General features: G+C 39.9%; 1 protein-coding gene across 1 annotated transcript in view; it reads left to right on the forward strand.

The window, feature by feature from the left end:
* The window catches only part of srebf1 (sterol regulatory element binding transcription factor 1), a 48,173-nt gene that overhangs the window by 26,527 nt on the left and 6,482 nt on the right, over positions 1–15,164 (forward strand). The window contains 6 exon segments of the mRNA XM_072559216.1: positions 1,280–1,472; positions 3,711–3,879; positions 7,920–8,028; positions 9,747–9,856; positions 10,338–10,470; positions 14,359–14,521. Of these exon segments, the coding sequence (XP_072415317.1) occupies positions 1,280–1,472; positions 3,711–3,879; positions 7,920–8,028; positions 9,747–9,856; positions 10,338–10,470; positions 14,359–14,521 (877 nt within the window).

Consider the following 15,164-nt stretch of genomic DNA (forward strand, 5'->3'; position numbering starts at 1 on the left):
TCTCTCTCTCTCTTCATCGCCCGCTATATCTATTCTCTCTCTCTCTCTCTCTCTCTCTCTCTCGCCCGCTAATCTATCTATCTCTCTCTCTCTCTCTCTCGCTCTCTCTCGCCCGCTATCTCTCTCTCTCTCTCTCTCTCTCTCTCTCTCTCGCTCTCCGCTATCTCTCTCTCTCTCTCTCTCTCTCTCTCAGCTTCTCTCTCCTCTTCTCTCTCTCTCTCTCTCTCTCTCTCTCTCTTCTCTCTCTCTCTCTCTCTCTGCCCGCTATATATCTCTCTCTCTCTCTCTCTCGCCCGCTATCTCTCTCTCTCTCTCTCTCGCCCGCTCATCTCTCTCTCTCTCTCGCCGCTCTCTCTCTCTCTCTCTCCTCTCTCTCGCCCCGCTCTCTCTCTCTCTCGCTCTCTCGCCCGCTCGCTCTCTGAAGTAAATTTGTAATGTTGTCATTATTCTAATGTAGGCAAATCAGCAGTCCAGTTCCCTCACAGCTCTGAAGTCATTGATCTGTGGAATGACTTCCTTGGATAAAAAGGCAGAACGTTATCAGCCAGGTATGCAGTGGCTTGTTGGTAGATACATTTCCATTGTGGGTGAGGACAGGATGAAGCCTACTGAATAAACAGCCTGTCAACACTCTCACTGCCCAGATGTGCAAACACAACTGAGTTGATGTATTATAGCAGAAACCATTTTATGTAAGAGTAGAGAAATAAAATAATTTCATCAATTTTCAATGAAACTGGCTTGAAATATTAACTAACAGTCTGTAGATTACAAAATTCAGAAGGGGATATTGATGTGAGCATTGCATTCGTAATTTTCATTGCAAAATTATAATATTCAAATTATCATGTTGAAACTCAGCTTGAGCAAGTGAAATAATTTATTATTCATTAAATTTGTCCCTTTGAAAAGTTATTTACAGATGGATTATTTGGTACTTTTCCATATGTCATAGCACGAAGAAAGTGATCGCCAGCAACTATGGAATTGTTACAGAAATTAGTTTTCTGCAGCAAACCCATTTGGTTGTGAGAAGTTGTATGCCTCCAGAACAAAATCTGTGTCATCCAGGACCACCTGCTTGAATCAAATGGGAAGTTGATACTTCAATGTTGGTAGAATTGCTTTGAGTGCACTTGATATTAGAGCATCAATATCATCCCACATGTGTAGGTGGAGAAAGAACACATTGACTTGTAATTATTTTAAAGTCTTTGTGATCTCTCCTTATTGTTTCCTTCTGTATTATCTTAATCACACACATAAACTTGTAATTAAGGTTGTCTGGTTCTCCATTATTCTTAGGCAAACTGGGTGGAAGCCACTTGTCTGCAATTAACATGGCTTTGAGTGCAGTAAACCTTGCTGAATGTGCTGGAGATGCTATCTCTGTTGCTACCATGGCAGAAATATATGTGGCAGCAGCAATTCGTATCAAAACCAGCTTGCACAAGAGACTCCACTTCATGACTGTGAGTAGCACCGAGATAATTATTGTCTGTCTTGTCTCTAAGACATGTCTGTTGGAGTTGGAAAGAAAATCCTATATTGAAAATTTATAAGTAAGAAATGCAATTGCAGGCATGACTCCCCATGGACAGAGTTAATGAACTATCCTTGGTATGGGATATCCAATGTTTTGGGAAGGAAGATCCCTCCAAAACAGAGTTTTAACTAAATCTTTTTCAGTACCTTCCTGTGACTGATTTATTTCTTAAGGTTCCCGCGGGACATTAACTTGCCTTTTTCTTTCTTTCAAGTGCTAAATAATTTGTAAGTGACATTTAAAGGATGTATGCAAAATCATCTGAAAATGTAAATACAAGAGTCTCAAGTGCTGTGCTGTATTTGAACCATTATCATTGCACAAAATTCTTGCCAGCCAAGTGTGCGTAGGAGGCACTACTTCACTTCAGAGAATCTATTCCATAGGAAGCATTCTGACAGGCATACTATGAAGTATTAATAGCATATGGATGCTCATACGTGCACAGGAAACAAAATTAATGTGAAGAAAATTATAACACACTACTGCTATGCTCCAGCTGTAGTTAATTAGAAAAGTATTTCGGAATAATATCAAGGTAGTGAGAATAATCTGCTTGTCTCCATCTATCTCCTGGTATAGTTCAGTGCCTTGCAGTCCCTGCCCAGCCAAGGGAGCAAGTGTGCACTTTATGACCAGTTATGATGGAGAATTATAGTTGAACTATCCTATTTGTTAATATTTCTTACATATGTAATGAGTTTGACTGCTAAAAGTAGAAAATTCCTATTTTTGCATCAATATGTACAGAGGAACCTTGATTATCTGAATGCCAATTATCTGAATATCTGAATACCCGAAGGAGATATCGAGGTCCTGACTAAAACATTAGATCATATGTGTCCAACACTGATGGCGTCTTCTGATAACAGTGATTAAAAGTGCTGCTGAGAATAGTCCTGGACTGATGGGAGTGCAGGCGGGCGGGGAGGGCGGTGTTGGATGGGGTTTGGGGCAAGGGGGTGGTGTTGTTGGGGGTGGGCGAGGGCTTGCTCGCACTGTGCTGCTGCTAGTCTCCTGAACGGGGAGCAAACGTAATAAAAAACTCCGATTATTGAATCAATTAACCGAATAATCAATTATCTGAACGAAATAGTTCCTGCCCATCTCGTTTTGGATACGATATTATGTAATATCATAAAGTTTATCAGATGTATAGTTTTTTACTTTCTTCTCCACCCTCAATATAGCCCACAGTCTCTGGATAAGTAATAGAGAGACTTAACCATGACTAATCCTGGTCTGAAGATAGATACTTTGGGACTTGTAAGTTCCTGTAAATACAACTTTATAATTCCTCCACCTCCTAATAAGCTTCCTAACTGTAAGTCTCTGCTCAGTGTATCCAACAGTAAACAAGGTCTGTTCAACAAAAGGTGAAGAATTTAACAATGATATCCTCTTTTTTTCCAACAATGACTGTCACAGGAATGCAGTACATGGTTCTCTGTTGAGTCCTTCAGCAAATTATTAAAGAAATAATCATAAGAACAGAGATTGAAGGTTTCATTCATTAAATGCTCCCTGCTGGCTTACAATTTTAGAATCTGCTATGAGAGAATATTTTGCATACATGTGAGTTGCTTGTGTAATTTAACACTTCAAATTTTCTTGTGTCTGCACTAAAACCACTAGCATATCCTGAGGTGTGTGCTTTTAAAGCCAGTAACACTTAAAGTGACCCTAAATGGCATGTATTAAAAGGATGATGTGGAGGGGCCAGTGTTGGATTAGGGTGAACAAAGTTTAAAATCTCACACCAGATTATAGTCAACGGGTTTATTTGGAAGTACTAGATTTTGGAGTGCTGCTCCTTCATCAGGTAGCTGTGATGAAGCTACCTGTTGGACTATAATCTGGTATTGAGTTTTTTTAACGAAAGGAATGGGGATAAAGTAGTACTTCAAAGCTGAGGCCCCCCCTTATTCAAATTAGAGGTGTGTTATAACAAATATTACTGGACCGTGATCAGGAGCTGGACTTTGACTGATTTCCCTTGCCACTGTATGGCTGACTATAATTAACTCGGCACAGATTGGGTAATTCAACATTTTATTTGGGCTAGCCAATGTACTTTAGAGAGGTTATTTTCTTTTTTTTTAGTGATTAACTTGGGTGTTGATCTTCTATGTATTTAAAGTTTATATTTACTGTTCTTTTATAGCGCTTCTTCCTGAGCAGCGCCAGACAGATTTGCCTGTCCCAAAGTGGTACTATACCACCTGCAATGAAATGGCTGTGCCACCCTCTAGGTCATAGATTCTTTGTTGATGAAGATTGGACTGTAAAAAACGCTCCAAAAGACAGCATTTACAGTGTTACTGGAAACTCAGGTAACTGCTTTATTAATAAAAATGTTCAGGTTAGGTAATATCTGTGAAGTAGGAAACAGATGATGTTTCAGAACATTTCAGGCCATTCATCAAAACACATTTTGATTTCATTTATTAGTGGAAGAATGTGAGTTTGATGTAACCTACGAGTCGTGTGACATGAGTAGCATAACATTTGAAGTGTTGTTAGTCATGCATTACTTCTTCCTGGTTTTTCCTCTTGCCTTCCTTTCCTGAGTGTCCTGACTTGCGCTAGGGCATAGTTTTCCAACTTTCTAGTAGTTTATCCAAGTAAATATTCTTGTGTACATCTCAGTGTGGTGGAAGGTTAACTATCATAGCTAAATAGAATCCTAGACTCTGTGTTCCCTCACTCCACACGTATGCACATACCTGCAAATTGGAAGAGCCTACAGAGACAAGAAGCCTAGCTGAACATTTTTCTAGACTGGAGTGACCAATCCGAACCCATCTGTGTGGATTTGTAACCATCTTGCTTTGCAAGATTCATTCCCATACTGGACAGCACATTTACCCACTGAGTCATGGAGAAATGCTTTTCACTATTCTCTGTTTGTTTGGATGGTCACTTGCATCTGGAGAATTGTGGACATTCTGTCATTGAGCATGTTCAAGATTGACGTTGATAGATTTCTACATATTAAAAACCGTAAAGGATTTACGGAGACAATGGTTTTCATGTAGATCAGTGGTGATCTCTTTGGGTGAGCAGCCATGAAGGGCTGAATGGTCTGCTTCTGCTCCTAGATCCTATGTGTTATTTCCATAGATTGTGTGTAAATAAGAGACACTGTCAAAATCAAATTACTGCAGATTCTGCCAGGCTGAAATAAAAATGAAAATGTTGGAAATGCCTAGCAGGTCAGATGACGTACATGAAGAGAGAAAAAGTTAATAGGCCAAAAATATAAAGGAGGATAGTATAAGCTTTTTTAGATATGTGAAAAGAAAAAGAATGGTTAAGACTAAAATAGGGCCCTTAAAGACAAACTGGTGAATGTATTATATGGAACAAGAAAATGCCAGAAGAGTTGAATAGGTACTTTGGATCTGTCTTCACTTGGGAAGACACCAGTAATCTCCCAGATGTAATAGTGGCTGAAGGACTTAGGGTAATGAATGAACTGATGGGAATTTATGTTAAGCAGGAAATTGTGTTGGATAGACATTTAGGTCTGAAGGCTGATAAGTCCCCAGGATTTGATGGTCTGAATCCTAGGGTACTTAAGAAGGTGGATCTAGAAATCGTGGACGCATTAGTAATCATTTTCCAATGTTTTATAGATTCAGAATCAGTTCCTGCAGATTGGAGGGTGGCTAATGTTGTCCCACTTTTCAAGAAAGGAGGGAGAGAGAAAACAGGGAATTATAGACCAGTTAGCCTGATGTCAGTGGTGGGAAAGATGCTGGAGTCAATTATAAAAGATGAAATTACGACTCCTTTAGATAGCAGTAACAGGATAGGTCAGAGTCAGCATGGATTTAGGAAGGGGAAATCGTACTTGACTAATCTTCTGGAATTTTTTGAGGATGTAAATTCTGAAGATGGACAAGGGATAGCCAGTGGATGTAGTGTACCTGGACTTTCAGAAAGCCTCTGATAAAGTCCCACATAGGAGGTTAGTGAGCAAAATTAGGGCACATGGTATTGGAGGCAAAATACTGACTTGGATTGAAAATTGGCTGGCTGACAGGAAGCAAAGCGTAGTGATAAACGGGTCCCTTTCGGAATGGCAGGCGGTGACTAGTGGGGTACCATAAGGTTTGGGTGCTGGGACTGCAGCTGTTTACAGTATTCATTAATGATATAGATGAAGGTATTAAAAGTAATATTAGCAAATTTGCTGATGATACAAAGCTGGGTGGCAGCGTGAAATGTGAGGAGGATGTTATGAGAATACAGGGTGGCTTGGACAGGCTAGGTGAGTAGCCGGATGCATGGCAGATGCAGTTTAATGTGGGTAGATGTGCGGTTATCCAGCTTGGTGGAAAGAACAGGAATGCAGATTACTATCTAAATGGAGTCAAGTTATTTAAAGGGGAACTACAACGAGGTCTAGGTGTTTTTGTACATCAGTCAATGAAAGCAAGCATGCAGGTACAGAGGCTCTGAAGAAAGCTAATGGTATGCTGGCCTTCATAACAAGAGGAATTGAGTATAAGAGCAAAGAGGTCCTTCTGCAGCTGTACCTGGCCCTGATGAGACCAAACCTGGAGTACTGTGTGCAGTTTTGGTCTCCAGATTTGAGGAAGGACATTCTGGCTATTGAGGGAGTGCAGCGTAAGTTCACTAGGTCAATTCCCGGACAGATGTTGAAAGATTGGAGTGACTGGGCATGTATACACTTGAGTTTTGAAGGATGAGAGGGGGTCTGATTGATTATTAAAGGATTGGACACTCTGGAGGCAGGAAGCATGTTTCCACTGATGGGTGAGTCCAGAACCAGAGGGCACAGTTTAAAAATAAGGGGTAGGCCATTTAGAACAGAGTTGAGGAGAAACCTCTTCACTGAGAGAGTGATGGATATATGGAATGCTTTGCCCCAGAAGGCAGTGGAGGCCAAGTCTTTGGATACTTTCAAGAAAGAGATGCATAAAGCTCTTGAAGATATTGGAATCAAGGGTTATGGAAATAAGGCAGGAACAGGATACTGATTGTGGATGATCAGCCATGATCATAATGAATGGTAGTGCTGGCTCGAAGGGCTGAATGGCCTACACCTGCACCTATTGTCTGTTGTCTATTTCCAAGGAGTGCTGGTGACACACAGATTATCACACTTTTTTTTTTCCAAAACAAAAGAGATTTACATTTCTAATCTGAACTCTATCAGAAATGTGGAGCTGTAATTCCATTCTTATAGGTTCTTCATAGTGTAGAAGAGTTAGGGGAAGGTACACCATGTCCCTTTTTCACAGCAGTCAGTTACCATATTCTGAAATTCAAAAGTATCAAAGAATCCCTGCAGTATGGAAGGAAGCCATTCAGCCCATCAAGTCCAGATGGACCCTCTGAAGAGCATTACATGCAGAACCCCCCCTCCCCCCACCCACCCTATCCATGTAACCTTGTAAAATCCAGCATCAAACACTTTTTGACAGCAATTGTGATAGGGTGAGTACTTCAGTTAAGTGTGACGATAGGGTATTTGGGGTATAAAGTACCAGGAGGCTAGAGTGCCAAGTGGGTAGGGGCAAGGTGGGATGCTAGCATCCAAAATGGCAAAGAGGCCAGGTGAGTGATGGAATGCTTAGGGTGGTAGGTTGGGGTGTGTGGCAGTTAGGGTGGGCACGGTGTCCGGTCATAAACATAGAGGGAGGTGGCGTTAAGGTAAGTTGGGGAATCAGCTCCGTTATTACTCTGGGTGCTGGACCTCCTATTTAATAGTCTAACTTTTTCTCTCATAATTTAACTGCAAGTAGACGCTTTGCATCTAATTTAACTGGATAGTTTTGATCGTTCCAAGCAGAGGGGAATTTCTGAGGGAGTTCGTTAATTTCCTGGGTAATTCCTCCATCCCCATGCACAACTCCCATCTATGCCTCAGAAGAGATTATCTGGCCATTGGAAAATCAGCCAGTGTTTCAGGCCATGGCCTTTCATTAGGTTCCACTGTTGCTTGAACCGCTGAGTACATTCAGCACTTTGTGTTTTATAAAATAGATTGGCATGTCATCTTGTTTAATTTAGTAACCGAGAGAACAAAAAAATTACAGAATTAAAATGGTGAAAGAAGTCAGAACAAATATTCAGTCCTGGAAATACCAAATTGTATCCATAACAATAGCAACTTGTATATAGGTGACGTGAACCTAAAAGTGACCCAAAGCCATTTCAATGGAAAACAGAAATGTGAAGGAAAGACTGGGGAAAAGAGGGTTGTTAAAAAGAGTGAAATGTTTGCCCACAATGGTCAAAATTTAAAAAAAGACGAGTTATGAACAAGACTTGAAGTATCAATCACTGATGATTGTGTTATTAAATATGTAGTGCAAAACTATTTGCTTTTTTTTTCTAGTTGATCCATTGGCTCAGGTGACTCAAGCTTTCCGTGAGCATCTGCTGGAGAAAGCATTATATTGCATTGCCAAACCGGAGAACAGGAAGCCAGCATCAGGAGAGGGAGGGTGAGCAACTTTTGTCATCTGGTATTTGCATTGTTACACATTACAGTTGGGGGGAGAGAGAGAGAGAGAGAGAGAGAGAGACAGACAGACAGTGGGAATGTAGGGTGAAACATACCATCAGTAGCCACATCAACTTTGAAAAGTGAAAGGACCATTCAATTTTGAGCTTTTAATGCACATCTCATTGATCTCCTATATTTAGTAAACTACAGTGGAGTTTCAGTGAATAGATTTTTGACCAAGTAGTTGTGCATTGAATTGGCCCAAAAACGAAGAATGGACTAACTAATAGAACTGGATGTTGGTTTGCTCCCTGAGCTCGAAGGTTCGTTTTGAGACATTTCGTCACCATAGTAGGTAACATCATCAGGTGAGCCTCCGGTGAAGCACTAGTTGTGTGGCCTGCTTTTTATTTGTGTTTAGGTTTCCTTGGGTTGGTGATGTCATTTCCTGTTCTTTTTCTCAGGGGGTGGTAAATGGGATCCAAGTCAATATGTTTCTTGAGAGAGTTGCAGTTGGAATGCCATGCTTCTAGGAATTCTCGTGCATGTCTCTGTTCGGCTTGTCCGAGGATGGATGTGTTGTCCTAGTCGAAGTGGGACAGTTTTCTAATACAAGTTACCTTGCAAGAACTGTAACAAACACTACATTGGACAAACAGGCAGAAAACTAGCCACCAGGATACATGAATATCAACTAGCCATAAAAAGACATGACCCTCTCTCACTAGTATCTTTGCATACGGATGAGGAAGGATACCACTACGACTGGGACAACACATCCATCCTAGAACAAGCCAAACCGAGACGCGCGAGAATTCCTAGAAGCATGGCATTCCAACCGGAACTCTGTCAACAAACACATTGACTTAGACCCCATTTACCACCCTCTGAGAAAAAGATCAAGAAACGACATCACAGGAAATGGTGTCACCAACCCAAGGAAGACCAAACACACAAATTAAAAAGCCGGCCCTACCACCAGTGCTTCACCGGAGGCTCACTGATAATGTTACCTAGTATGGTGGCGAAACATCTGAAATCAAACCTTCCAGCTCAGCAAGCAAGCTTGCATCTAGAACCTCAACCTGAGCTACAAATCTTCTCAAAACTCGCTAAGTAATGTAACTGTTGGAACCATTCCCAAATAGAGTTAGTACATTCATGGATCAGCTGGTATACACCCAAGTATATAGAGGTCAGTTCCAGTCTCGTCAGAATGGCTCTGACCAATAATTTCAGCACTGTGCTTCTTGTTCTAAATAACTGAACACCTTGCCTTTTCTTCTGACACATCAGGGAAGATCTGTCCCTTCTCCCAGATCTCCTATTGGTTCTGTTGATTTTATTAAAAATCTTACTTTTGGTCCGAGTTTGTATCTTGTGTTGCAAACACCATATGAATAGCAAACCTTTGCAGTATATGAAAGTAAAGAAAGGGTGTGGCTTTATCTGTCACTTTGTTAGGGATATAATAAATGTCAAAATAGTGTTGTACAGAGAGTTAAGACAATGCTTTAGAGGCACTATTCTCTTATGCTTAAATAGTAGTATTGCATGAATTATGTTATCTACTCCATTGACATATATGTAGTAGTTTGGTCTCTTTGAAATAGTCGATTAGTAAGTACCCTTTTATATATTAAATTAAATATTCTTGCAGTTTAAAACAAGATCCTGTGCAGATCTTTACTATTTTTCCCTAACTTTCTGTCACAGTGAATTCTCAGATGCTCTCGAATACCTACAGCTGTTAAATGGTTGTTCTGATGCTGCTGCAGTTACCACACAGACTTGTGCTATTGGCTCCAGTATGACAACTGTCACAGGTCAGACTGCAAACATTCTTCCAAATCCTATGTGGCATTTCTTGGCTTTTGGATGTTGCTGGACTGAACACAGTTCCATTTCATCTTGTGGGGTACACAACTTATAAATCAGACAATGTAAAAGCTATGATTTCTCTTCTGTGTTTTCCTGCTATTGTTCTTTTGCAACTTTAGATTGTTAATATTAGCAGGCTGTTTGACATTGGACAGCATCAAAGCTTGTGCCTGATCTTGTCTGTGTGTGATTCTCTATTTGCATTACATCTTCCAGTAGCATAAATTCTTGAATTATTTTCTGGCTACATTCCAAGTCTGGGACTTTGGCAACTATTGGATGTCCCCTGTCACTTGGCCTGTGATTAGCTAATTCCACACAGGAGGATTGAACCTGATTCCCCTTGTCTCTGTGATTTAGTACAGCATCAGATTGTGCTTTGCCGGTTCAATGATTTTTAATACCTCTTCTTTTTTGTGTATACAGGCACTGATCCTGTAGCCAAATGGTGGGCTTCCATGATTGTTGTTGCTATTAACTGGCTACAAGGTGATGATGAGGCAGCAGAACGACTTTACCCAGTAGTAGAATATATGCCGAAGACTCTGCATGCAATGGAGTAAGTGTCTGGAATCTCTCCATATATTCCCTCTTACATTGCATCCACTAAGAATATCTTAAAACATGTTGTTTTAGCCTTGAGTATTATTGGTGAGTCAGACTGATACTTTGAATACTCCATTATTCTATAAATTCAAAAAGTCTAAGGCCCCATTTTGTAAGTGGAGGGTTTATTCTGCACTAAAAGTACTTAAGTAAACATGTGAATTGCAGTACCGGCTTTTTACCATTGAGTGGACCTCTGACATTACACAGAACAATATGGATTATCCGAACACATCTCAATGTCCCAAACTTTGAGATTGGAAACTGGACTCTGTCACTACCTGCTCAAACTATCTTTCCAAGATAGACTGCACACCAGTGAACTTCTCTCCCGCTCTGCCTCTGTCATTTATTTTTGTTCTTTCTTTCTTTCTGCTGCATCCAACAGGAATGGTAATGAACTATAAGATCATTTGTTGAGATGTATTTATTTAAACAACCAAAGTATTTGCTTTATAAATTACCCACTACCGCAGCCGCTAAGAAATTGTCCTTGATCTGAAAACAATGTACTGTACCAAGATTTATTGCAAAGATAATCATATACTTTCCATTGTGCCAAATGTTATTTTGCAGTATCATGTTTACCGAATGGTTTTCATTTTGTAATGCACTAAAATGCTGATAAACGCTACAGTGTAAATACTCCCTAGCAGGAAAGGATTTTACAAACTGATTGTAGCTCCATATATTTTGAATTAGTTCTGCTGGTGAAATATTTTCACCTTTCGTTTCTGGGGATATCCATTTTCCATCATCATCGACCAGTATTCCCAGCATAAGATACAATTGTTTGTGTTCAGAAAGGGAAGCCAATTTCCAACGATGCAGGGCAAATTCGATTTAGCATCTTGGTGGTATTTGTGAAACATGTAATTAAAACTCTTTCAGAAAGTTTACTGTAGCACACCTTATACTCTTTGTGTAGTTCCTCAAACTATGTCTTGGTGTTAAAGGGATGGGACAAATGTTCGGAGTTATCCGGGAAGCTCTGATTCACTTTAACTTTTCTCTAAAATACTTCCACGTAATTCATGGGACAATTCAATCTATTTTAACCATTTTGAAAATTATCTGCCATCATAAATGCTCTTGCTTTGACTTGATCAAGTTGACTGGTGTAACACAAGTTGGTGCTTCTGGCTGAGGCTTTGTGTCACAGGGTTCCACTTACACTTGAGAATGCTTCCTTTGTTTACAATCAGAGCAGCTATCTGAACAAAATACTGCCAGCCCACCTCGTTTGGATAATCGAGGTTGTTCTGTAATTAAGATTTCCTCTTCTCAGAAATTCAGTATTCCAGAGTTTGATTTGGAGAATCAAATTTGGGGGACAAAGTTTAAAAATCACGCAACACCCAGTTATAGTCCAACAGGTTTATTTGGAAGCACTAGCTTTCGAAACGCTGCTTCTTCATCAGGTGTGTGAAGCAGACAATAAGACAGAATTTAAAACGAAAGATTACCTTGATACAATGTTATATTGAACAAACCTAGATTGCATTCCAGAGTGGAATTGCTAATCCTAAATTGGTTGTAGGGGTAAAATTACACACCTGTATTCCCAATGTTATATGGCCAATCCTGCTACAATGGAACATCATAACCTTGTTTATCATGAGATTGCCAACCAATGATTTCTAATTTTGATATTTAGACTAATTTCTGTTTCATTCTTGAAAACAGTAGATAATTAGATGAATATTTGTTTAACAGATTGGGACAGTTGTCCAGTATTATAACACAAGTTGCCCAACAGTGCAATTGCAGAAAAATAAAGGAACTTCATTGTTTAAGATTATTTATCACAATTAGAAACCATGATTTCAACCTGGGACTGTCATCTTCATTTGTGTAGCTATGTTTCTTTCAAAGTTTTTATACTTCCTTACAGTCTATTAATGCTGCCTCTTTCAGGAGAGGCAATTTGTTCTGGTTAAAAGAAAACAGTCGCGTCCTTCTCCCTGGCAACTGGAGCACAGCACAACATAGCTTCATTGTTATTTAAAGAATTGTGTCAATTTAGGAAGCTTAAAATGCTGATGTACCAAGTATTTGAATATCATCACATGACCAAAAACCTTAATCATTCTGCGTGGTAGCACCCATGACAAGACTGTATCCAAAGACTACTCTACAGTTTGTACTAGTTTAACTTTAAATAAACTCATCAGAGATCATCCAGCCTGTAGCGCTTCCTATTTTCTGCAATTTTTAAAGGCAATACCAGCTGAGTACTATGGGTATTTGCAGTACAAAATAAATCTTTAGACACAACCATTATCTAAGGTGTTACTGGACAGAAGTTGCCGTAGCTCCTTGTTGCATGATGATATATCTAGGTACTTGGTTCATCTGCATGTTAAATGATGTTACTCTTAAAGCAAAGCGATTATAGGCATCACATCCACATCTTTTTTTAATAACATTTGTTAAGTTTGTTTAAAGGTTTTTTTGTTTTTGTTGTGTTACAGTTCAGTAGAGATGTCACTTTGAGAAGGGGGTCTCTTACTTCTTTTATATAGTCAGCTCTTCTATAATGTGCTGGTTCCGTCTTGTGCAATCCAGTGTTATAGAAAAATCACACTACAGAAAGTTAAGGCGGCATATGGTGTGTTAGGTTTTATTGGTAGAGGGATTGAGTTCCGGAGCCGTAATGTCATGCTGCAAATATACAAAGCACTAGTGCAGCTGCACTTGGAGTATTGTATATAGTTCTGGTTGCCCCATTACAGGAAGGATGTGGGAGCAATGGAAAAGGTGCAGAAGAGATTTACCACGATGTTGCCTGGTGTGGAGGGAGCGTCTTATGACAAAAGGTTAAGAGATTTGGCTCTGTTTTCATTGGAGAGAAGGCTAAAAGGGGATTTAATAGAGATATAAAGATGTTCAGAGGATTAGATAGGGTGGATAGTGAAAATTTTTTTCCTAGGATGATGACATCAGCTTGTACGAGGGGGCATCGGTTTAAGACAGATGTCAGAGGCAGGTTCTTTACTCGGAGAGTGGTAAGGGCGTGGAATGCCCTGCCTACCAATGTAGTTAACTCAGCCACATTAGGGGCATTTAAACAGTCCTTGGATAAGCACATAGATGATAGGATAGTGTAGGGGGATGGGCTTAGATTAGTTCACAGGTCCGTGCAACATCGAGGGCTGTTCTGTGCTATATTGTTCTGTATTCTAGAAACAGTACTTGAGGTGTTGGCACTGTAATCATGTTACAGCCAACACCTGTTTTAAAAATTCATACTGTAGAATCAGTGTCCCTAATTTGTCAATCTTGTTACAGTGAATTCACATTGATGTGAATTGTTGTAACAGAACAACCTGTATTCCACAAATTACAGGCCTATATCAATTAAAAATTAGAAACCATCATTTGAATCTTATTAAAGGAATGGAGTTTATACTTGCCATTAGGGACCAAGTACTCCATGTCTAGTAATGAGTTTAGGTAGGAAAGTGTTAAGGGGCATTTAGTGTGGACCAGTGGATTTATTCCATGATATCTTATACACAAAAGTTTTAAAACTGCCTTCAATCGCGTTACAGCAAATTCACGTTGATGAAACGTGTGTTATAACAGAACAATCTGCATTCCACCAATTGCAGGCCCTTATCAATTAAAAATTTAGAAACCATCATTTGATTCTTATTAAAGAAATGACGTTTACAACTGCATCTATAATCTGTACACTTCTGTTAAGCCAGCCACACAAGCTGGGTAGGTCACTGATATCCCATTTCTAGTGGAATTTAATGTACATACCCATCTGCATTATTAGTCTTTGGCTTGCCTGTGGAATCATGCCTGATTCTTGAGTATTGATCTCTTACAGGAATCAGTTGCCAAAAGCAGCCCTGTTTGTATTCAGGGGTGTTCGTGCCATGCTGGTTAAACAGGAGAGTAGCCAGATGAGCCTCGTGCATTGTGAGAAAGCCAGTGGATACCTGAGGGACAGCCTCAACATGGCATCTCCCACCAGCAACAGTATTGACAAGGTAGGGGGAAGACTTGGACTCCTCATTTGTGTGACATAGGTGCTTACAATGCAAGAGAAAGTACTCTGCTTCTAGTGCTAACATATTCCATTATGATAAACTGAAGAAATATAATAGGAATTGACGAATCCTGCTTAAAATTCGTCTTGGTAATATGATTAACTGATCAATTTTCTAATCAACATCCCAGAAAAAAACACCTGGGTTTCTCCAGGCACTTTATTAAAGAATCAACCTTTTTGTACTTTTAAGTGTTATTAATAGCTAGTTATTTTTGGGAAAGTTGCCGTCTGTATATTTTTTATTTTGCTTTTCCCTGTACCGGCCACTACCACAGTGGCTGCCACATTTAAGAACACTTAAAAATGACTCAGCCTTGCAAACTCCAACCCGCCCCACCCCACCCCCCACCCCCCCTCACCCCAGCCGTGCTGGGAGATACTGCAGTCCCTGCTCAAAACCCTTCTATTGAAGCCTTTAAACAACTTACAGTTGCCATTAGGAACTGAGCACTCCATGTCTACTAATGAGTTTAGATAGGAAAGTGTTAAGGGGCATTTAGTGTGGGAACAAGTACTTGCAGAACAGTGAATTTATTCCATAATGTCTTACACAAGTTAAAACGTTTTAAAACTAGCATAAA

This window comes from Chiloscyllium punctatum, chromosome 40 (assembly GCF_047496795.1).
Source record: "Chiloscyllium punctatum isolate Juve2018m chromosome 40, sChiPun1.3, whole genome shotgun sequence".
NCBI classification, from domain to species: domain Eukaryota; kingdom Metazoa; phylum Chordata; class Chondrichthyes; order Orectolobiformes; family Hemiscylliidae; genus Chiloscyllium; species Chiloscyllium punctatum.